At 40.0% G+C, this 23092-nt stretch overlaps 6 protein-coding genes across 7 annotated transcripts in view; 3 read left to right on the top strand and 3 right to left on the bottom strand.

The window, feature by feature from the left end:
• Positions 1–10795, top strand: part of LOC135338878 (NADH dehydrogenase [ubiquinone] 1 alpha subcomplex subunit 13-like) — an 81911-nt gene extending 71116 nt beyond the window's left edge. Inside the window, exons 2-4 of the mRNA XM_064534967.1 lie at positions 9434–9608; positions 9719–9790; positions 10545–10795. Of these exons, the coding sequence (XP_064391037.1) occupies positions 9439–9608; positions 9719–9790; positions 10545–10689 (387 nt within the window). The 5' untranslated portion in view covers positions 9434–9438 and the 3' untranslated portion in view covers positions 10690–10795. The remainder of the gene's footprint in view (positions 1–9433; positions 9609–9718; positions 9791–10544) is intronic.
• On the top strand, positions 2–2138 carry LOC135338872 (putative glycerol kinase 5). 2 transcript variants are annotated; one of them, XM_064534960.1, is made up of 3 exons: positions 2–143; positions 395–1237; positions 1307–2138. In XM_064534960.1, exons 2-3 carry the CDS (start codon positions 397–399, stop codon positions 1957–1959), a joined length of 1494 nt encoding a protein of 497 aa, XP_064391030.1. In that variant the 5' UTR covers positions 2–143; positions 395–396; the 3' UTR covers positions 1960–2138. The 2 variants fall into 2 exon arrangements, with proteins under 2 accessions (XP_064391030.1, XP_064391029.1); XM_064534959.1 differs by having other exon boundaries at positions 395–2138.
• Positions 2334–9357, bottom strand: LOC135338873 (casein kinase I-like). Its single transcript, XM_064534961.1, has 11 exons — positions 9091–9357; positions 7773–8020; positions 5843–5883; positions 5626–5690; positions 5094–5247; positions 4665–4899; positions 3875–4045; positions 3619–3767; positions 3315–3383; positions 2879–3078; positions 2334–2664 (listed from the first exon to the last, which is right to left on the bottom strand). Exons 2-11 carry the CDS (start codon positions 7930–7932, stop codon positions 2610–2612), a joined length of 1299 nt encoding a protein of 432 aa, XP_064391031.1. The 5' UTR covers positions 7933–8020; positions 9091–9357; the 3' UTR covers positions 2334–2609.
• LOC135338879 (NADH dehydrogenase [ubiquinone] 1 alpha subcomplex subunit 6-like) lies at positions 10792–11879 on the top strand. The gene is made up of 3 exons (XM_064534969.1): positions 10792–10958; positions 11078–11206; positions 11543–11879. Exons 1-3 carry the CDS (start codon positions 10842–10844, stop codon positions 11669–11671), a joined length of 375 nt encoding a protein of 124 aa, XP_064391039.1. The 5' UTR covers positions 10792–10841; the 3' UTR covers positions 11672–11879.
• A 31-nt stretch (positions 11880–11910) lies between these two features.
• LOC135338864 (cadherin-23-like) lies at positions 11911–16371 on the bottom strand. Its single transcript, XM_064534948.1, has 5 exons — positions 16181–16371; positions 12821–14933; positions 12570–12634; positions 12470–12510; positions 11911–12374 (listed from the first exon to the last, which is right to left on the bottom strand). The coding sequence occupies exons 1-5, from the start codon at positions 16362–16364 to the stop codon at positions 12060–12062; spliced, it is 2718 nt and encodes a 905-aa protein (XP_064391018.1). The 5' UTR covers positions 16365–16371; the 3' UTR covers positions 11911–12059.
• Positions 16372–16448: 77 nt separating this feature from the next.
• Positions 16449–23067, bottom strand: LOC135338976 (protocadherin Fat 2-like). The gene is made up of 8 exons (XM_064535066.1): positions 22929–23067; positions 21456–22869; positions 20875–21380; positions 19844–19969; positions 19603–19680; positions 17413–18811; positions 17222–17328; positions 16449–16828 (listed from the first exon to the last, which is right to left on the bottom strand). Exons 1-8 carry the CDS (start codon positions 22978–22980, stop codon positions 16596–16598), a joined length of 3915 nt encoding a protein of 1304 aa, XP_064391136.1. The 5' UTR covers positions 22981–23067; the 3' UTR covers positions 16449–16595.
• Positions 23068–23092: the final 25 nt, after the last annotated feature.

The raw sequence follows: 23092 nt of genomic DNA, 5'->3' as shown, positions 1-23092 counted from the left end.
TGACCTCCCAGGCAAAGGTCAACACACCCGGAAAAAATCAGGTCATTTTTTTATTTTGCAGTAATTAAAATTAATTTAAATAATTATGGCTAGCTTTATGTACGTGATATCAAAATAGATACACACTGTAATAGCTCATCAAGGTGAGACTTTAATGTTAAGTAAAGTCTAGTGTACCGTACTGTACACGTACTCTACAGTATACGTACATGTACGTATAATTATATAAAATTATGTACTGGTACATGGTGCATGCATGGGTGGTAGATATATCTAGTGGATTAGTCAAGTCTACTACTATGAAGTAGTCTATCTGTCTTGTCTTGTAAATAAAAAGTAAATAAAAATGATTAGCATCATACATTTTTACATTGATCCTTTGAATCTTTAATAGCAATGGCCTACGTACTGGGAGTGGATGTAGGGACAACACGGATTCGCTGTTTTGCTATTGACAAGGAGGGAAGGTCTCTATCCTCACATTTCACTGGAGTCGAGGTTCTACATCCTCAGCCAGGTTATTCGGAAATTGACCCCGAGTGTCTTTGGCAAGGATTCAAAGATGTTGTCTCCACAACTATTGGCAGTGGTCATCTTGATCCATCCCAAGCATCTTGCTTAGGAATTACCTGTCAAAGAAACACATTCCTGTTGTGGAATCGATCCACCAGTCAACCTCTGTGCAACTTGATCACATGGCAGGATCGTCGTGCAGACGAAGTTTGCAAGTTGTGGAACTCGTCAATGCAGTTCAAGTTCTTGAAACTCGGAGGAGGATTCCTTCATTTGATCTCGCGAAGTAAGCGATTCCTTGCAGCCAGTATTGTCACTCTCACCACTCAACAGGTGGCACCCCGACTGTATTGGGCTCTAAACAACGTCGAAGGAGCCAAAAAACTCGCCAACGAAGAAAATCTGTGTTATGGTACAGTCGATACATGGATCCTATGGAAGCTAACCAACGGTTCTGTGCATGCCACTGACTACTCGCATGTTTCACCTACTCTGCTGTTTGATCCATTTCAAATGAAGTACAGTGACACAATCATTAATGTGCTGGGTTTCCCTCGTTCCATTTTTCCAGAGATTAAAGACACTGGTGGTCTCTTTGGGCATGTGGCAGCGGAACATTTCGGTGCTGCAATTCCGATAACTGGTGTCATCTCAGATCAAACAAGTGCTACTTTTGCCCAAGGATGCTGGGAGCCTGGAGATCTGAAGTGTACGCTGGGCACAGGTATGTTTATGTGCATCAACACTGGGAGCAAACCTCATGCTTCTTTGACGGGTATGTATCCGGTTGTAGGCTGGAAGATCGGGAGCGAGTTGATTTTTCTTGCTGAGGCAAATTTTCCAAGCAGCGGCAGTGTTTGTGAATGGGGAGCAAGATTTAGTTTGTTTTCTGATCCATCAGAAACAGAAGCCATTGCAGAATCAGTTCAAGATTCGAACGGTGTTTGTTTTGTACCAGCTTTTGATGGTATTCAAGCCCCTTACAACGACCCTCGAGCTACAGCTAGTGTCATCGGGATAACTCACAGCACAACTAAAGAACATCTTGTACGTGCAATGCTAGAATCTCTTGCGTTCACTTTCAAGCAGATTTACGACGTGGCGCAGGGTGAGCTCAGTGTGAAGATAAAGCAGATCAGAGTTGACGGTGGTGTTACGAAGAACAATTTTGTGTTGCAGACAATTAGCAATCTGTTGGGGAAAACCGTTGAGAGGCCAACTGATGTGGACATGACAGTTTACGGTGCTATCTACATAGCAGGTTTGTCTTCTGGATTTTGGAAGAGCCGTGATGAAATCAAGTCCCTATGGAAGTTGGATCGATGCTTTGTACCTAAGACTGAAGACGCCACACGCGCTACAAGTGTACAGTATCGGCTGTGGCAGAAAGCAGTGGAACGATCACTGGAGTGGTACGATCAGATTGAAAATGGAGACGAGAACTAAACTAGCTGTGGTCCAGTCATGCATGCATCTATCATTTCTGTGAATCAAAATTCTGACTATTTTTTTGGTTGTTGATTATTTTCTGTCTACAGTACCGCTGATTGCACAGTTGCGTATTAATTAATACAGATCTACGAGTGTAATAATGATCGTTTTATAATAATTAAATTACAGTACAATTATTATGTCCAGCCACTATAGCTTCCATGCATGCATGTAAGGTCCTGATTTAAATATCAAGATTGGCAATAATTATAATAAAATTAATATGTCGGCGTTATCTTACTTCAATTTTGTTTTTGAAAGTCAATAATACAATGACATTGTAGAGACTGCAGAAAATGAGTCGACTATGCCTTGGGGATGATAAATAATTTATGTGCCGACAATGTTAATAATAGACTACACGTACTACACGAACATACATGACTGTACAATGTTATGACACACTAACATTATAGTAAGAATAGAATTATGCACACAAAAGAAAACACAATATGCACGGATTTCAATACATTTTTTAGGTGCAGTCATTATATCTAAAACTTGCAAAAAATGATTTTCACGGTATCATTAGCCGTACATACAACATAAACTTATGATATAGAGTTGTAAAGACTAGTTTAGAATAGCTCTGGCTGCGGTGGGGGTCATGTCGTGGCAGCTGGAGCTTTACTTGTCCTCCGTCTACGGAAACAACAGCACCTGCAAGTGGGTGGTGGGTGGGTGAGTGGAAGATTAATTTTATAGTCACGATTAAGAATAGCTAGTGGTGCAAATTACTGTCTAGATTAATATTGGGTACCCTCATCAGGTAAAGCCGTACATACAGTCACATAAATAGAATAATGTGATTATAAATATAACGATAATCATGCAGCGAACAGCACAATATGCACGGATAACTGCATTAAGTTACCTTGTCTCTTCAACTACTTCGGGGCTTTGTGTGGGTACTACTCTTTGTTGGGGAATGTCTCTAACTCTTGACACATCATTGGGTGACTCTCCATTGTTGGGAGTAGAGGGACCCAGTCTATCCATTGACGAGAACTGATTCGCTCGACTGCTGTCCATATGACTGCGAGCGTTTGCTTGAGTGCTGTCCATTGTGCTTGTCTGAAAAATAATTATGTTCCAGGCATGTAATTACCAGGCACAGGTGCACATGTAGACATGCAGTCTCCCATAATTATACAATAATTTAAAGAGGTGATTTAATGAGTGAAAGCTTAAGTCAGTTCATTAATAACAAAGTCGTTAATACACGTACAATGTACATCTCTAGCTACATGTACACATTATTGTCATGTTCGTGTAAATAATTTTACGGTGTGTTATAATAATTATTATACCTTTGGTCTATGCACGTCTCTGACTGCATGTGTAGCACTCTCAGAGGTCAATTGTGAGATTGGAGCATTCTGGATAAGTAAAGGGGTCATTGACATTGGTACAGGGTAGCATTTACAATGTAGCATTAACTATTACATACATGTACAGGCACAATTTATAACATGCGTCACTGCAATAATGTAATGACCTAACTACTCATGTTCAGGAAGCATTGCAATGCCTACACAGACATTATAAATAAGACGTGCATGCACCTGTAAGAGGAGTGATGCACCTACAATGAGCATACAGCAACACACTTACCTGTTCTTTGCCTGTCCAGTCAAACACACCATCCTCTACATAGCCCTTTCTGTCAAAGAGGTCTTGAAAGAGCTTCTTGAGATAGATGTAGTCTGGTTTCTCGAAAAAATCTAATCTCCTCACATACCGCAAGTACATTGCCAGCTCCTCTGTGTAAGAAAAATGGTACACAAGGCATGTTAAATCCATGTTTATTGAGAGAATGAATCATCCACAATAACATGTACATGCATGTTGTTACAGCATACATTTGTACCTGGAAAGTTTTCACAAAGTACTTCGATTGGTGTTGATCTTTTGGTGTCACCAATCTTCTGATACCGCTCTTTGAGTGTGTCAGCCTTCAGTCCCTGCCACGGTAAGCTCCCCCGTAGGAAATACATAAACATGTGTCCCAAGGCCTCCAGGTCGTCTCTGCGACTTTGCTCTGTGGTATGGGTACAGTGTGTCTTCATACATGTACTATAATATGCATGTAAATGTAGAAGCAGAGCAATGCAACAAACTCACTACCGTATAGCGGGTATATTTCGAGGGTATAAACGTTCGCGGTTTTCGCGGATTGAGCCTGTACCGCGAAAATTTATACCCACGAAAATTTATATCTTATTAAAATGTAGGCGTGTTCAGTATTATTGACCACACCTATCGATAAAAAGGGGGGAAAAGGCTGAAAGAAGCTAGGCCTGGATTCGAGGCTAACGGTGTGGAGGTACAGCTGCATGTTGATGTGCGCATGCGCCAAAAGGCTGGAACTGAGACCACGAAAATAAAATCCGCGAAATCCTTTGTAGAGGTCCATCCGCGAAAATTTATACCCTCGAAATATACTCGCTATACGGTACTTACAGACTTAGCCATAAAAGAGCGTACTTCTTGTTTGAGGAGGATTGTGTCAAAATCACATATACAATACAGGTTTTCTACATTGAACCACACCTACGAGTACATGTAACATTTACAATGTAAATCCGGTCCAAATAATTATTAACTCTGAACAGTAACACTCATTTGCTACAGATAATACACAAAACCTAAAACCTCACCTTTCCCCAAGTGAGTGTTGATGCTCATATATCTTGCAGTGCCCGTCAAGCTCTTGTGCTCTCTGTACTGAATATGTCGACCAGACTCGGGGTCAATAAACTCCTTGGCAAGTCCAAAATCGATTATGTGCACTATCTTCTCATTCTTTCCATTGTATCGACCCAAGAGGAAGTTCTCAGGTTTGATGTCCCGGTATATTAAGTGTTTGGTGTGGACGTACTCAACCCTATTTATCTGTGAGGAGGTCAATAGTGTGAGCATTGTGGGGACAGAACAAAGTGGTTTCAATAGAGAGCTCGTATCCCTAGAGAGGTTACTGAGCAGGAAGGCAACAAAGCAAAGGGCCACAATAATAATTATCTTATTGCACAAACATAGAAACGTACATGTATGTATTAGTAGCCCAGCAATCAAGCAAAATCACTTACCAACTGAATAGCTATCATTAGTACGGTTTTGAGTGAGAACGATCTGTCACAGAGGTCAAACAGGTCTTCCAGACTGGGTCCTAGGAGCTCCAGCACCATGGCATTGTACTTGCCACAAGGGCCAAAGTAGTACACCTGTGGAATGCCACCTGAGGTGCGTGTGTGTGTGTGTGTGTGTGTGTGTGTGTGTGTGTGTGTGTGTGTGTGTGTGTGTGCGTGTGTGTGTGTGGATTAAGGTGTAGACTTGTGCCTTCAGCGTTAATTGTAGAGTGTTGAAACAAAAAAAGAATGATATTAGAAACCAATGCACATTATTGTGTGGTTATGTTAGTCTTACAAGTACATGTACGTATGTAAAGCCTGTGGTGCATGTTACATGTATGTGCAAGGTTTCTGTGTTAGCAGTTCCTTAGGGAAAAGGCTCTACTTAACGATAAATGGTACATAATATTATAGCTCCCTCTACATAGACATCACATCAGTGCACACGAGTATAACAAGCAGTACTGACGTGTTGAACAACGTACCTGAGTTGCCTAGTGCTCTATAAAACCTATACTCCAAATGAAGTTGAGGTGCTCTTGTTTTCATGGGTTCCTACATGTAAGTATGTGCGTGTTTGGAGATAATGGTTTTGGCATAGTATAGTATGTGACGCAATAGATTCATTACATGTACATGTATGTACAGTATGTACAGTAAATGCACACGTGCACATAGATAGCCAATAATTTATTGTCATCACTTACCAACTTGATAGCTACATGCTCATTGTTGTACAAATTCTTTCCTGCAGGAATAGATCACATGAACAGCCATGTACAGAAAACCATTCATTTAACAACAAGTAACCGACTGAACAGCTTTCACTAGAACACTGACACATAACTATTTTGCATTAAAGATTAGTATGCATGCATGCACACACACATCACGTGCACCCTAAGATGCAGTAAATACACGTGCTAGTGTAGAGATATAACAATTACATGTGGTACTGACACACACACAGTATGTAGCCTACAGTTGATGTCTACAGTGTTTTTAAAAGTATCCACAGTCAGCTGACACAACATACATGTAAGAATTGGTTGAAGTAATCACAAGAGGAATTTGCTGACACAACATTCAGTTTGTAACAATCATGAATAAGAGTGGTGAACACGCAATGTTTGTATTGATAATCTGATCATAATTAAATTGTCATTTGAGCTGCAGGAGACAGTTGTACAATGCACGCCTATACGGTAATACAATAGAGTTGTACTGGGAATGTATTTGATCAGTGAGCCAATGCTAGCTACAGTAAGAGACACAACACAAACAAATAGCCACACCACTTGGCCACCACTACCACTGCTTTGGCTGCCTACCATCTCCAATGAGCTACCGGTATAATAATTATTTCAAGGGTAAAAATTTTTGCGGTTTTCGCCGATTAAGCATACCGGGAATATTTACATCCACGGATTTAATACTGCATGCATGCATGCTGAAAAAGGCTGCTATTCTGTGTGAAAACTTTTGTAACGGTCTTTCCGTGAAAGTTTATACCCTCGAAATAATACCCCGGTCCCGCTATACAGCAAAATTGATGTAACCACAAAATACTACCAGTAGAAGTCGTAAAGTACAGCTCTCTACAATTATTAATTTGATACCGTATAGCGGGTTATTTTCGTATGGTGGAAATTTTCGTATTATTATTTTATATTGAAGAGCATCATAATTATGAATTAAATTCTACCACGAACTGTACAAATATTTAAGTGAGTTATTCATACATGCACGAAAATTTGCACAAACGAAAATTACATGCTATACGGTATTCATTAACTGCAACTACAGATGGTTTGGTTACCTCCCTGTCACCACCAACAACAACAGAATATAATGCTCGGAACAATGCTACTTGACAGACCGCTACATAACAGACCACACACCATACATGCACACGTCATATTCTGAATCAGTGTACAGCTGTGTGTGTGTGTCGTGTACTACATTCACCAGTTTTGCAAAGTAGGACCCATTACACTGTCATAGAGTGAGGATATGAGAACACTGGCCACAAAGACAAAATTGATGAATAATTACACTAATGAAGAATTTGGAACCAACTACTATATCTCAACAGTGAAAAATCACTCCTTAAAATACAGCACACAACAGATTAAAGCGACTAACAGACACTAGGGTCAGATGAGTTGGTTGTAGTACCAGATGCTTGGTTCATATAAATAGTGTACACACTGAAAGTTAGCATGCAGGAACTAGTTGAGGAAGCATGGCAATAATCACAACCAAAGCCTGAGGGCCTCCATACATCCTACATCACCACGCAACACATTCTTTTTACAACACAAACAAAACACGCACGATAGGTAGTCAGGGTTTCATTTAGGAGGGGGGGGGTAAATTTCTACAGCTTGACCCCCCCAATACTTTAATTTCCCCCCTCTTCTCAAAATGTCTGGATAAAACCCTGCACTAGCCATAGTCGTACCTGGTGGGTCATACAGGATTTTGAAGTAGAGGGGAGAAATGAGAAAAGTAACCAGAAAATTTTGCTAAAAAAAAGGTAAACTGTTATTTCAATACCCAGCTATGGACACTCAGTCATACATAAAAAGGGGGGATATCCCCCCTTTCCCCCTGTATGACACCCTGCACACTCACCTAATCTCAGTTCTCCAAAGTTTCCACACCCAATCTTCTTCCCTACTCGAAAGTTTGGGCCAACCATTAGCACCCCTGCATGCCCTGTGGAAGAGGTAGACGTTCTCATCCCACTGGTTCTACTGTTGGTACTGGGTCGGGAAACTCTTCGTGGGTCCATATTCCTGATTTCTTTACCAGGAATGAGCAAGTGGTCCAATTGATAGCCAAAGGCTGATGCTGGTTGTCTGCGTACGGTCTTAGAAGGTCTGTGAAGAAGGACAACATCAAACAAAACCACAAGACTAGCTTCAACTCATTGAGACCAACCTCTAAAAAATAAACTACTTACATGTACATGTACATATACAGTACATAGTTATAATAAAAAATAATTGGCAAGTTGTTTGATCATTGCAAAATACCGAAAAACCTAGCGTATATGTATGTGTTTACAGTGTACACTATTTCATAGGGCGTATATGCAGCCACTATACGCCGACAAATGATTGATGACAGGCTTCATACACATTTCGAGCCAGACCACAAACCATATCTATTTTTAGTAACCAACCAACACTACTTATAGACATTAACAATGCACAACGATTCAGCAGGCAATGTACAATGAACCTACACAAGCTGCAATGACACACACATTGTCCTTAATAGTGACCTAAGCAGTAAGGTGAACATAGCACTGTGGAACCAATAATTTTTATGACTGTAATACGGGAATTAAGTGATCAGTGTGTTTTGGTCATGGATGAGGTCATCACAATCAACAGATTACTATTACTGGCACTACAAACAATATTACGATTGTGTAACTCTATGCTGCTGGTTGTGCATAAACTGAGCAGCAACAAACCTGGTAGTGTTGATTGGATGACATGCACATTTTCTTATTAACAGGTGAAACTCTTGTGAGAATCTGTCTCTCAATTTATCAATTTAGGCGTATCAAACGGTTGTTGGAAACAGGAAGATCAATACTCACAAAGGCTGATTGGGGTTTCTACAATGTAGCTAGGAATAAATAACGTTGTGACAACTGTTCCGGTACGGAACTTTAAACAAGAACAGCTAGCTCAACAGCTGCTATATATAAATCTATAAAGCGGAGAGTAAGGAAGAGTTAAGAACAGACATAGTCCAGTGGAACCTTTACAGAGTTCATAATACTACTGCTTCAATCTGTATCGGAAAACCACATACCACACCCAAACACTTTTTATAGGTTTATATCTTCGACTTTAATTATTACATCCTTAACATTACTCTTTACTTCCTAATCAAACAAATATAACCAGATGCAAAGACTTTCTCTTCAACTCACATGTTCACTTTGTGTGACTCTGACTTCCAAGTATTATACAATAATGTGTGATTGCAGTACAGGTACTAGGTAGGCAGTTTTGAGTTGATTGACAGAATTTACAGTAGGTTAACGTCTCTTATAGATCTGTTGCGTAGTTGCTCTGTCCCTATACACACACAAAAGTTACTTGAAACTGTACAGTAAGCCCATACTATACTATACTATAGCTATCCTAATTGGCAGACAAAAAGTGTGTAAGCGTTATCGAAAGACTCGCCCAACCCATGTGACCTGTCACATGACAATACTGACCTTAAGTGGGCAGGGCCATCACCAGGTGGGCGTTATTTAGAGAGTTGTTAAAAAATGGCTACTGCAGTCAAGCAAGATATGCCTCCTAAAGGAGGCTACCCTGGTATTACATACGCCAAGAACATTCCTAAAAAAGGGCCGTCTGGTCTGGTTATTATGTTGGGAGGTGTGGCAACAATGGCTATTGGATTTTATGGGATAAAGCTAACAAACAAGAAAAGAAGGTAGTTTAATGTGGTCTTTCCCTCTGTTCAGTAGATCTACCTATGGTGGATCTTCTTTCATACCTAAACTGTGTGATTACAGGTTGATGTGAGAATTTATTTACCTGCAGGGAGGACACAAAGTACCAGCTGAGAGCCAGACTAGCACTTTTACCACTATTGCAAGCAGAGGAAGACAGAAAGTAAGCAGTTTACACCCTACATTAATCAGGGGCTTAGCCAGGATTTTGAGGAAGGGAGTGCTATTATAGATAAAGAAAAGAGGGCGCGAAGCGTCCGATTTTTAGCACCGAAAGTTGGTTGACCAGAAGCCACACCTCTTATTAGTGTCGTCATAATTAAATTTTACTTATTTGCCTAGTTGGGCGTGGCCCAATCTTCTATTTGCATAGAAAAGAGCCTATTAATTTCGTAGATAACTAGTTATAGATTTAAGCCAGAATAGTTCACAGTTTAGAGACTGAATTCGTTTTTCTTGCCTACTAGCTAGCTAACTGCAGCAAGATCTGGAAGAGAAGGGGTGCTCAGCTGGATAATCAGATTCATTTCTTTGTGTTTTGTACTTGACAGGCTGGGTGGGGTGCTCGAGGGGTGCTCGAGCACCCCTAGCACCCCCCCTGGCTACGGCCCTGTTAATGCAGCTAAGGATCTTCTTCTTTTCCAAATGATACTCACCATCTGGGGCATAATAAGTGTTGTAGGGGTCTTTGAGAAGCATGTATTAGCAATTTTAAAAGCGAAACAGGGATTGTTCAGAGCCACAATAATTATAGACTTCAATGTAGAAGCATCACGTGAACCACACTCTCTTCAATCTATGATTAGTCAAATGTTTAGTTTACTGAGCCCTGCTTCCCTCTCTCCAATCCAACTAGTGTTTACAATGAAAGTTGCACTGTACACAGGAATTGAATTTATCTATCACAATACCTACAGAGTGCTGCGGGCAATGAAGGCCTTTGAGGAGGAAGAGGCTCAAATAATGAAGGATGTCCCAGGCTGGACTCCTGGTGATAGTGTGTACCATACTAAAAAATGGCTACCACCCCACCCTGCTCTGCTAAAAGATTTGGATAAATGAACCATTACAATTTTAGTGTTGTTCTGTCCTAGATTTTAGTGTTTGTTTGTCACTCACTTGCTGTGTTAGAAACATTACGCATAATTATGAATATTTAACCTTTTGGGATCTTAATTAATTAATCTTCGTACTGACTATACTACTAAAAAAACATGGCAGCAGCTCAGATACCTCAGGTTTTACGTGCTATTTCCAAGCCCATTTTATCTTCATCTTATCCTGAGGCCAGGAGAAGAGCGCTGAACCTCTACAGAGCCTGGTACAGGGAGGTACTTATCGTACTCGTAGGCTGTACTGAGTAAAAATGTGCTTGTACAATTGTATGCAATGCATTAGCTTACCATTTAATTATGTACTAGCTTACTGAAAGCTTATACACTACACTCAGATTCCCCACACCATAAAGATGTACCTACTGGACTTATCCACAATTGAAGCCAGACAGAAACTGAGAGAAGAGTTTTACAAGCATTCACATGTGAGGGACCCAAGGGTTATCGACATGTTGGTCATCAAGGTAATTATAGTCATCCCACGTTGTTTGAGAAATTTGTAGACAAACTGTTATCAAAGATCATTTGTGTACCTTGTGCATGGATTGTGCATGGATTGTGCGAGAACTGTTATAAAGTTAATCGATAACTTCAGAGGAGGTACGACACGACACGAGTACCTCGATTATGCTTGGTCATGTGCAAATTCAACAATAATGTCATTGTTGCATGTGACCAATTACCCCACTTTAGCCTAATTGAGGTACTGACCTCCTCCGTGTATAATTATACACAAAACCTTATATCTGTCGTAGGATGAAGTAAAATTCGTGTCATGCTCTGTCGGTTAAACCCTGCAGGGTAAAATGGAGCTGGAGGAAACTATTAAACTTTGGAAGCAGAAGACACACATCTTGAGGTACTTCAATCAGACTGCTAGCACTGAGCCCTCTGATTTTCTCACCAAATTCTATGAAGACCAATCATAACTGTTGTAGTTTGTGTGTGCAACCGTGGAACAAATCTACTTGCCATTGTTCAGTAATAATATTATTAGTTATTATAGGCAAGCAGCTTAGACACATATAATTTTATTATAATAATACACAGAAAAACAACAACCTTGGAATCTTCATTCAAGTTATTCCTGTGATTTCTACGTGCACTAATTGCTAGAGTTCAGTTGAAGTAATACAGTGTGCATGCATTTAGATAGAGTTTCATGGTGTACTGGTTATTACATTCATACAATCAATGGAACGATTATATAGAAGTATGCAAACAAATTATAAAGTGTTATATGGGGGGGTAAACAGCTACAATGTGCATCAAAATCATGTAAGTTTGAAGTGATAAGGCTACGTATAATTAAGTCTATTATATTTCTTCTCCATTGTTTTCATCCCTAGGGATCAGTATGTCCCTACTGTGGTCCATCCCAACATCTACAGCAGTTTCAACAGTGATTGACACCTCAGGAGGGCTGTGCTCATCTTCGCAAGAGGACGGGGCCGGCTCTTGTTCAGTGGTCGCTGGGTTGAGGATAAACTCCGTGGAAGTTGTGTAGACGAGTCCTTCACTTTCTTCCTCAGAGGTTACAGAGGAAACACTGGTAGGCGTTTTTGGACTGGCTGAGCCATTGTTAAAGGATGTAGTCTTGAATTGAAGTACATAGTCCTTGTAGCTGATATTCTGTGCATGCATGTGCATGTTTAATTTTTGTAAATATCGGTGTTACGGATAGTTGGCCTAAATTTACTCACACTTTCATACATGTATTTACTCACACTCTCAATTGAAGGATCACTTCGAAAATCAGGAGATTTTCCTGAATTGAAAAAATAGGTGATTCAGATAGTTGCATGTGATGTGTGTGGGTCGACTTACTATCAAGAGGGTATTGGGCTATTACAAATCCAAAATCGTCAGTCGCATTCTCAGATACTGTCTCGCTACAAATTATTTAAAGCAATTAATGTGTATAGATGGTTAGCTTCATTCCCAGGCCCTAATAGAACGTTAGAGAAAAATCAGCCTGGGAACGACACTAACTATTAAATGTAAGTAAAATCATGCAATACATGCATACATAGCGATTGGCATGCATGCATGCATGGGTGTATTATTTACTCGATTACCTGATCAAGTACTGCTTGGCTCTTTTTCGTAGGAAGTTGCCATAGTAACAGCACATCAAGCCTATCAACAAGCAGCATACCAACAACAATCCTACCTCTACAATCAGAATAATTCCCCACAGAGGGAATAAGTGCGTCATTGGTGGAACCACACCCACAATACTAACTACAAATGACACATTAGTTGAGCGTGAAGGTGTGCCAAGGTCGGATACTAGAATGACTATTGTGTAATTCACATTCTCATTAATCGTTCCAATGAAGGTATTTTCACCTGTGTGTAGATTGACTGCAACAGATCCACTACTCAGTAAAGGGCTGATAGTGCCGAGTGTGTACCTTAATTTACCGTTCAGGCCGTTATCCTCGTCGGTGCAGTTTATGGTTAAAATGTGTTTGTGACTATGTGTGCCTGTGGGCAAGTAGTGGATAGGCACCTGAGAGCACTGTGGGCTGTTGTCATTCACATCAATTAGACTCACTCGAACAGCAGTGAAATCCTCCATCACTGGATATCCCGAATCATAGCATCTAATTTGTAGCTCGTATGAGTCGATTAGTTCCGAATCCAATGGCAAACCTACTACAATGGTCCCTGTGCTGCTTATCACAAATGTTTCCTGTGGTGTTTGAGGTGGAGAGATTGATACCAATTCATAGCCCGCAAATGCACCTTGTGAAAGGTCTCGATCTGAGCACTCAACTTGTGCAACAACAGTAGTTACATTTATAGATTCCAAGACGGACACATTCTTTGAAGATGAATTTTGAAATTTCGGTGAATGTTCATTAACAGGAATGACATTAACTGTCACAACGCTAACGCTTTCCTTTATTGGAGTCCCAGAGTCAAAGCATCTCACTTCAAGCTCATAGACTTGTACCATTTCAAAATCAAGAAACAAAGCTAATTTGATTGTCCCTGTACTGTTGATGGAGAAAGTATCATTTGGTGCTTGTGGAGGATCGAGTGATATTATTTCGTAACCTGATAACTCCCCTATCAACACATCATCATCATTGCAGGTAACTTGTGCAATTGTTGTGAAACGCCTAACTGATTCAGGAAATGACACATTTAGTGACAACTCAACAAACCTTGGTGTATTGTCATTAACTGCGCTGATGCTCACTCGAACAGTAGCAAAATCCTCGAAGTCAGAATCAAAACAACGTACTCGCACTTCGTACAAATCTGTTAACTCAAAATCCAATGTCTCACCTATCGTAATATTTCCAGATTCAGTAACTGTAAACGTTTCTTGTGGTGTTTGGGACGGGAAAACAGACATGATTTCATACCCATCTAATACCCCTCTAGAAAAATCCTCATCGATACATTCAACAACGGCAATAGTTGTCCCGATAACAAGTGATTCTGGGAATGAGACGTTTAATAACGATGAGATGAATACTGGAGCATTATCATTTCCAGTAGAGAGGAACACAGTGACAATAATGTTTAGACAATCAGGTGTGGGAGGCTCTGAATCACACGCTGTTATTTCTATCACCTCTCTCCTGAATGTTATTCTGTCAGCATCCAGATCAAAATCACTCGCTAAGTAAAGTGCTCCAACTGTCGAGTTGAATTCAAACGTTTTATTATCTGTGGTGAACACAATACTATAGTAAATATTTCCATGAGGTCCAGCATCGAGATCTGAAGCACTGTACGTCCTTGCAAAACCATCTGATATAGTTGAAATTATCACTGTTCCAATAGGTGTTCCTTCAGGGATAGATATTTGCTCAGTTTTAGTAGACACAGTTGGTCTGTACTCATTTATAGGCAGAATAGTGATGTTTAGTTGTGCTTCAGCAGACCAAGTCACATTCAACTCACTACAGCATTGCACGAGAATGTGGTAGAAAGTAGTAGTTTCATAGTCTAGGTCCAATATTGCCGTCAACTCCCCAGTGTTCATGTTAATAGTGAAAGTGTTATTGCTATTTAAGAGCTGATACGTAATATTGCTTGTGCTGTTGTCTAAAGAATGTGTGCATGCCACAGTGACAAAGCCTGGCAGTGGTCGAGGGGAGTTTACTGCTGTCTCATTAACAGAAGCCAAGTAAGTGTCTCGAGTGAATCGTACATCTCCCCAGGTGCATCCTTTGTTTACATATACAAGAAAAAAACACGTTGATAAAATTACAATAATGGACCATTGCCTCTGACCCGTCCCATTGGCATCACAGGTATTTACATGCCTTAATATGATATCGTATTGCCAGACAGTGTGTACGGAATTACTCATGCACCAGGGTGGTATGCGCTTTTGACAGTTGTTTAGTCTAAGACAATTCTCAAGAGGTGTTATACAATTCTAAATACCATGTAGTCTTACACCAAAGGAGCTTGTCAACATTATTAGAAAAATGCAGGCAATAGAAATGGAACCTATGTACATGTAATTTTTGCAGGGCATGACTGCCTGCCAGAGGAGGTCCGACAGGCGCGGTGCAGCTCAAGTAATTAGCCTCTGATTACTCTCAACAAAAACATACGACGTGGGCGGATAATTATTGTTAATTGCCTGAGCTGCACCGCGCCTGTCGTACCTCCTCTGACTGCCTGCCTTATCACACAAGAAACATGTGCACATCACGATTGTGACCTTCTACTAACTGTATCTATGCTCATGCAGTGCATAGTAGGCCTTGACAAATAATTATTATGCTTTTTGTGTGCCTATTATTCTTTTGAGCCTATAATTCCAGTTTGGTGTACCCATTATTCCAGACATGCATCACTCTCATTCTGAAAAGATAAAAAATTGTATTGTAGCATTAACAGGTGAAATATAATCCTCTGGTGCTGAGTTTTGCAAAAGGTTTTAGAAGAGAAAATACTCTTCCATGTCTGCCACCTAGTGGCTAGTGCTTACAGTACAGATGTATTGTAATAGATGTCTAACTACATTATAAGATACAGTGGAACCTCTACTTCCGAATAAAGGCCAGTTGCTATAATTATAACGGCCAGGCACCCAAATGAACAGTTTGTCAAAACAACCTCTCAACAAAGGCCACCTCTGTATAAAGTCCAAAACATAGTTTCCCAAAGGTGTCTGTTTATATAGAGGGGTACGGTTCCACTGTAGAACCAAGTGAAATTAGGTATCCAGACTCTAAGGGTCAAATTATGTTAGTTCAGTGCTCAATTATGCTAGTTTCTAGAATTCTCCTTATTATTCCAAAAATTATGTTAGCATAATTAATTTTGCCAAGCCCTAGTGCATAGCATGTTTGGTTCGCTTAGACAGACTGTCGTAGCCTATAAGTGAATCCATAATTATCGAAGGTTTTGGGCGACATTATAGCTAAATCTAGAATGCATGAATAGTCAAGTTCACTCACCAATGAATAGAGTTGATAGAATTGCCTGCAGATAGATTTTCATATTTCCAGTGACTAAAATTATAGTTCCTGCAAACACCTCTGTCCAGCCAGCTATTGATTGTAGTATAAATGCTACAATAGTGGTCCAATGGCTGTGTAGGATTCCACCAATTCTATTTAATAACAACATCAGGAGTAGCATGTATTCATGTACTCTTGACACCATGAATGAATAGTGGAAGGCTAGTCCACCTTGCAAAAGAGGGGCGGGGCTGGTTCATCAACATGGCATAAAAACAAATTAATATAGTAAATTGTACATAACATAACTTGTCTAAAAAGAAGTATAACTATTGCATGCATGGTAAGGCTAAGGCTATACAGTACAATATGCTGACATGCAATAGAAGCAGAGAAATATTCTACGGTGCTGTTATTTTTTGTCCTTCTTCTTCTTCTTCCCATCAAGTACCTTGTCCCCCTCATGAAATAGGTCCACCATCTCTTTTAGTGTGTTGGGATTATAGATGCGAGAGGAGGGAGTGTTTGAACCTAGGGCAATGTCAGGGATATCGTCTTCACCCTCTTCTGTCAATAGGTCTTGTGATCCGTGCCACTCATCACCCATGTGGTGAGGGTTCTGTGCCATCTGGTATACAGGGCCACCTACATGGTGTGTGTGTGTGCGTGTGAATCTCATAGTAAACTGTAAAGTGTAACTGATACTGTGTGCTTGCAACTCAGGCAAATAGTAAAATGTAACACCTACTTGAGATAAGCTAGTGTATACGTCTAACAGTCCATGGCACCACTATATCAACCGTCTCATACGAGGCCAATTGTTAGTTTCTCTGCAGCCTAATGTGCCTTCGAATTTTATTGCTGACCGCAAAATTTTGTCACGCGACTGGATGTGCAAAGTCCATGTTCTATGCCTAGCATACAACCTGGTATATAAGGTACAAACATTAACTTTGCTCGGCCTAACTGTTACAATATTTTTGTTAGTGACATACACAAAACGACGAACTGTTACAATGCATAATAATAATGGCTTACCATGATCATACATGCTTGGTGGTGGTAGCATAGCTGGGTGAAAATAGTCCAGTTGGTCCATCATTTCCACTGCGCTATCAGTCCTCTTTTTTTTCTTCTCAGGTAGACTGATAACAAAAAGCACATTTTCAACCACATGCAGCAACTATAAAAGGATTACTGTCTATTTATAAACACACAATGTCACTTACCACCGGTAGCACCCAATGAAACAGCAGCAGCATATCACAGTGACAATGATCACCACTAAAATCAAGACCACACCACAAACTGCTACAATAATGATCTCGGGAATGGACAGCAAACAGTCGACAGCAAGTCGCACATTTGTGCTGGTATTAAATAGTCCATCGCTTGCAGTGACCGTGAGGTCAAAGAAAGATCCTTCGGCAACAAAAACTATATCATTTAATACTAACACACCGTCTGGCCTGATCTGACAGTTTTCACTACCTGGTCCAGATAATGTGTAAGTGATTACATCATTATCAGTGTCAATTGCTTGAACTTCACAAATTTCTTCGCTAATGATTGCTAGTCGACAAACATTACATTCAAAGAGAGTTTTGCTGAAGCTGGGGACACCATCGTTTTCTGGTGTTATGGTGATCATCAATGTTGCATTATCTTGAAAGCCACCACTATCTAAGCAGACTAAAGTAACAGTCACAACAGAAGAATTCTCAAAATCAAGACTGTCTTTGAGAAATATAGATCCATTAATAAGTATGTGTACTGGGGCATTGGGCTGTTCAACGGTAAACTCACTAAATTCTCCCACACCATTGCGGTCAGCATCAGTACACACCACAGTAATCAAACTAGTACCAATGGGGACTGACTCAGATACGGTAACAGTGTACTTGTCTTGCTCAAACATCGGAAGATTGTCATTGTCTGATCTAATAAGTAATACAACATCTAAAGATGGGCAATCTGCTTCCACACGGTTTCCATCACAAACCCTTATTTGGTACGTCACACGTCTAACTGCGGTTACTCCGGTATCAAGTTCGATTATTTGATTTAGAGTTAGCGTACCATTCGTACTCAAACTGAAATCTTGATCAAGTTCTGGTGGGTTTGCTGAACTTGGTAAGAATCGTAGTTCTCCATCTGGTCCGCTATCCTCATCACTCACAGTGTAGTGTCTAGTACCAGAAGAATCTCTTGCAACTAAGACCATGCCAATTGGGGTTAGCTCTGTGACGGAAACTTGAAGAGAGACATCACTGAAAACAGGTTTAAACTCGTTCACAGGGTCAACTAAAAACGTGACACTAGTTGTTGCACTGATAGATGAATCAGAATCATAAGAACAGGATACGTCAAATATGTACTGTTGGGTTTGTTCGTAGTCCAAAATCTCTCCAGTTTTAAGAGTAAGCATTCCAGTATTACCATTAAGAATAAATGGTACAGATACTGGCTGTAGTATTGTGTATGTGACAGGACCAGTAAGACTAGCACCACCATTCTCAGTACATGTCACAGCACCAAGCGATTCTCCATTATCACCAGTGTTTTCAGGAGTAGAAAACTGATACACATTTCCAGAATTCTGCACATTGAACCGGAGACACTGGGAACCTGCAAAGTGTGCGACACAACATTAGCAATGATTATGATTATCCTGTAACAAAGAGTAAACAGCCTCTACACAACAATGATGTAATTGGCATGTGGTTTGAAATTCATAGCTAGTGAGTTTTAAAATTGTAAAACAATTTTGAGAGTATATGCCCTTAGAATGATGCATGCACTCCCTACGCCAATAACTGGTAGCATCAATATTTTCTTACGTTAAGGGTTTTTGCCTTACTAAATTAGCTCTGCCACATGCATATAAGTAGCTACTATAATTATATGATATTCTGATTATAGGAAGGGCCAACGGTGATATAAAAGCCAATATCTTTGCGCATACTCATCGTAGTACAGTCGAAAAGTTATTTTCCAAAATAAGATTATGCCGTCCATTATAAATGTGTCCACTGTACACTCATAATCATAGTCCGACAACCAACACTAGGATTTTTGCGTAAATGGCAAGTACTTTATGCAGTCCATTGCGGCAGAGTTGTTTAGTGAGGCAACGAAACTTCATCGATATCCTAGGAAGGCATTGATGCTACCAGTTATTTGCCGAGTGCATGCTTCATTTAATTCTGAGGTCATACTTTCAAAATGTGTTTTCCAATAATGAAATGTTAAGTGTGAGCCTAGCTATAACAACACAGAAATAATTGTTACCACAATGAGTACATGCACATGCATAGTTATTTGCCAGAAAAGTGTGCTGAGGCCTAATACTGCAATCAAACCGATAGCTATAATATGTGCTGACATTAATTTTATGCGATAGTCTACATTGTAATTACCTAGCAGCATTGAAAAGAGTATCACTCCGGTGAATAGGGTTGACATAGTATCCATGGGAGTCTCCTGCTTGCTGCAGTCTGTAGTGAAATTCGAAAATGATCACTCTACAACCAGCCACACCCACTTTTATATAGCATAGATAATGATGTATACAAACTTGAAAGCCTAGGTCAGGCTTTTAAACTACATAAAATATCCTGCTATAGTTTGTTGCTAGCTAAGCACTTCGCAAAGGCTTACCTAGTTGTGACTTTCGTGGACCTAGTACATGTAGTACCTTTTCTAGTTTGTGACACACGTAGACTACAAGACAAACGTGGGCGGGGCTCGTCGCTACAAAATAAAATAGGTGGGGCTGCATGTACTCTACAAGTGGCACATGCGCCAAGCCTATAGAGCGTACGAGCAGACACTGCTCATAGATACTATAAATTTATAGTATCTCTAGCTCTATGCACTGCTAATCCATGTTCATTTTTTCGACACTCATAACACTATGTTCAATAGCTCTTAGACCTAAAATTTAATTTCTTTGCGTTCACACAACCTTGTAATTGCCGGGGGGGGGGGGATCTCTATAAAACAGGGATGATTGGATTGTGTGTGTTGTCTCCATCTAGTTGATCCCAGGCCGCACTTCTTTTTTCGAAGGCCTGTGAATGAGGCTAATTACCAATTTACCACCTGGCAATTATTCAGTAATTCATAACATGAATCTATCGTTAATAAGAGTGCACGGTAAAATTTGTTGCCGATCATACTCACTACAATTATATAATTATAATATATACATGATATACTGTCTACTTTCGTGCCCAAGTGTTATAGGCCTACTGTCAGTAATACTGAATAATTATTAGTACTGAGCTATAAGTATATATTATTAATGCATTCTAGCCAACGTTTTTCACATTCTCCTCATCTTTCCTGCAACTGATCTGGTCTTCTTCAGCTGTGACTCTGGGATAGTGCCCCAATCTAGGTCTGTAGGTAGAAATTGTGTAAAAGGAACTCACTTGGAAGTAAGTGACGAATCTGCATGTTTATTCTCTCTACTGTGGAAGAAGTTATAAAATTCACATTGCTACCTTGCAGTTAAAGCAGTTACCGCGGGATTTTTTTTAGGGCAAAGCAGTTTTTAACACGAAAATTAAAACTGCATGGGATGAACTTCCATGTACCAGTATATCACATGCTTTCCCATTCTATACGGTACGGTATTTACAATTATAATAGCGTGTGTTAAAAATGCTGGTATTTCATTGACCAACCTTTGTTGATGGTGTACATCCTCTGGGAACAGCTTGCTGACGCTGTGTGCATGCTTGGAAGAGATGGACACGAAATTGCCATGCTATCTATAAAAGGATCGTCATATATACTCTCAATATCGCTGTACTCTTCTGGGATGGCTTCAGGCACCATGGGAATTTCAACCGCACTTGACCCAAAGTAGGTGCTTCCAAACTGACTACTTCCAAGTTGGACGTAGTTTGATTCTTGTATTTTCGGTTTGACCTCAGAGTAAATTGCATCACCCTGAGAGCTTGCGATTGGGAGAGTTGAACGACCAAGCTCGTTAATGATTATGTTGGATGCCTTCCAGTTCTCAGGTAGCTCACGATTGATGTATCGTTGATTGTCATTAAATGTTTCTATTTGTGTTAAACCAACACGATCGAGGCTGTTCAATCTTTGACTAGACATCTCAATGTTAGGTGGGTTGGGCAAGGAAGAGCTATTAGTCGGCATCCTATCCAGTCTTACCATCTTTGATCTACATTGGAAGAAGCCAATTACTGGTTGCATATACACATAACAGTTATTGCACGATTTAAATTCCTATACTCACCTTCTCTTGGAATGGCAACAGTAGACAAACACAAGAATAACAATGATGCAAAACAGTATAACTGAGATACCTACAATTACAATTTCAGGGATTGAAAGCAAGCCTGTCATCGTTATAAAGACCTCGACAGTAGTGTTGAACACACCATCACTTGCTTCCACTCTCAAATCAAACGTGGATCCTTCAATTAAGAATGCAAAACTGTCCAAAACAAGCGTTCCATCACTCTTGAGAATAAACTTACGCAATCCATTGTCAATTAGCCTGTAAAGTATATCATTTCCAAATTCTTTATCACCGTCTGTAGCCACAACTTGTCCAATCTCGTAACCAGTTAATGACAATCTGTTTACGCGAAATTTGTATTCAGGCTGAGAAAACTGTGGTGGAATGTCATTCACAGCTTCAACATTGATGTTTAGAACCGCCATATCAATAAGAGATCCAGTGTCTCGACATACCAATGTAGCACTGGCAACTGAAACATTTTCATAGTCAAACCTCTCCGAAAGAAAGACAGTAACTGTTCCATTACCGTCATCAGATTCGGGTATGTACACAGCAGGATTGGGCTGTTCAATGGTAATTCCACCTATTTCTCCTATACCATTGCGGTCAGCATCAGTACACACCACAGTGATCAAACTAGTGCCAATGGGGGATGCTTCAGATATGGTAACAGTGTACTCGTTTTGCTCAAACATTGGAGGATTGTCATTTTCTGATCTGATAAGTAATACAACATCTAAAGATGGGCAATCTGTTTCCACACGGTCACCATCACAAACCCTTATTTGGTACGTCACACGTCTAACTGCGGTTACTCCGGTATCAAGTTCGATTATTTGATTTAGAGTTAGCGTACCATTCGTACTCAAACTGAAATCTTGATCAAGTTCAGGTGGGTTTGTTGAACTTGGTAAGAATCGTAGTTCTCCATCTGGTCCGCTATCCCCATCACTCACAGTGTATTGTGCAGTACCAGAAGAATCTCTTGCTACTAAGACCATGCCAATTGGGGTTAGTTCTGAGATAGTAACTTGAAGAGAGACATCACTAAAAACAGGTTTAAACTCGTTCACAGGGTCAACTAAAAACGTGACACTAGCTGTTGCATTGATAGATGAATCAGAATCATAAGAACAGGATACGTCAAATATATGCTGTTGGGTTTGTTCGTAGTCCAAAATCTCTCCAGTTTTAAGACTAAGAATTCCAGAAATACCATTAAGAACAAATGGTACGGATACTGGCTGTAGTATTGCGTATGTGACAGAACCAGTAAGACTAGCACCACCATTCTCAGTACATGTCACAGCACCCAGCGATACTCCATCACCACCAGTGTTTTCAGGAGAAGAAAACTGATACACATTTCCACTGTTCAGCACGTTGAACTGGAGACACTGGGAACCTGTAGCACATTTTAACAGTTTGATACTGAAATGCATATTAAAGCATATGAGATCTCACCAATGAGGGTCACAAGAATACACAAGTATATGTCTTTGATTCTTCTTAACATAACTCTAGATCTTTACATGCATGCAGATAACTATTAAGATCACTATTTTATCTTTCAAAGTTACTGAGCAGTAAGCTTTTTCATGGGTTGGTCTCTTTAATTTTGATGCATA

This window comes from Halichondria panicea, chromosome 7 (genome assembly GCF_963675165.1).
Source record: "Halichondria panicea chromosome 7, odHalPani1.1, whole genome shotgun sequence".
In the NCBI taxonomy this organism is placed as follows: Eukaryota; Metazoa; Porifera; class Demospongiae; order Suberitida; family Halichondriidae; genus Halichondria; species Halichondria panicea.
The sequence above is the reverse complement of the archived record's forward strand: the minus strand, read 5'-3'. Positions and strand labels throughout refer to the sequence as shown.

Bases quoted from the DNA above. Each gene is read 5' to 3' on its own strand.
- LOC135338872 (XM_064534959.1), top strand. From the start codon at position 397: ATGGCCTACGTACTGGGAGTGGATGTAGGGACAACACGGATTCGCTGT.
- LOC135338873 (XM_064534961.1), bottom strand. From the start codon at position 7,932: ATGGACCCACGAAGAGTTTCCCGACCCAGTACCAACAGTAGAACCAGT. The intron at 4,900-5,093 runs GTAAGTGATTTT...ACCTCCTCACAG, and splicing joins TAATGATAGCTATTCAGTTG to ATAAATAGGGTTGAGTACGT. The intron at 4,046-4,664 runs GTGAGGTTTTAG...CCCATACCACAG, and splicing joins CAACACTCACTTGGGGAAAG to AGCAAAGTCGCAGAGACGAC.
- LOC135338879 (XM_064534969.1), top strand. From the start codon at position 10,842: ATGGCAGCAGCTCAGATACCTCAGGTTTTACGTGCTATTTCCAAGCCC. The intron at 10,959-11,077 runs GTACTTATCGTA...CACTACACTCAG, and splicing joins ACAGAGCCTGGTACAGGGAG to ATTCCCCACACCATAAAGAT. The intron at 11,207-11,542 runs GTAATTATAGTC...TAAACCCTGCAG, and splicing joins TCGACATGTTGGTCATCAAG to GGTAAAATGGAGCTGGAGGA.
- LOC135338864 (XM_064534948.1), bottom strand. From the start codon at position 16,364: ATGCTACTCCTGATGTTGTTATTAAATAGAATTGGTGGAATCCTACAC. The intron at 12,635-12,820 runs GTAATCGAGTAA...AATAATTTGTAG, and splicing joins GCCAAGCAGTACTTGATCAG to CGAGACAGTATCTGAGAATG. The intron at 12,375-12,469 runs GTGAGTAAATAC...ATGCATGCACAG, and splicing joins GTGATCCTTCAATTGAGAGT to AATATCAGCTACAAGGACTA.
- LOC135338976 (XM_064535066.1), bottom strand. From the start codon at position 22,980: ATGTTAAGAAGAATCAAAGACATATACTTGTGTATTCTTGTGACCCTC. The intron at 19,681-19,843 runs GTAAGCCTTTGC...ATTTCACTACAG, and splicing joins TCCACGAAAGTCACAACTAG to ACTGCAGCAAGCAGGAGACT. The intron at 18,812-19,602 runs GTAATTACAATG...CACACTTTGCAG, and splicing joins ACTCTTTTCAATGCTGCTAG to GTTCCCAGTGTCTCCGGTTC.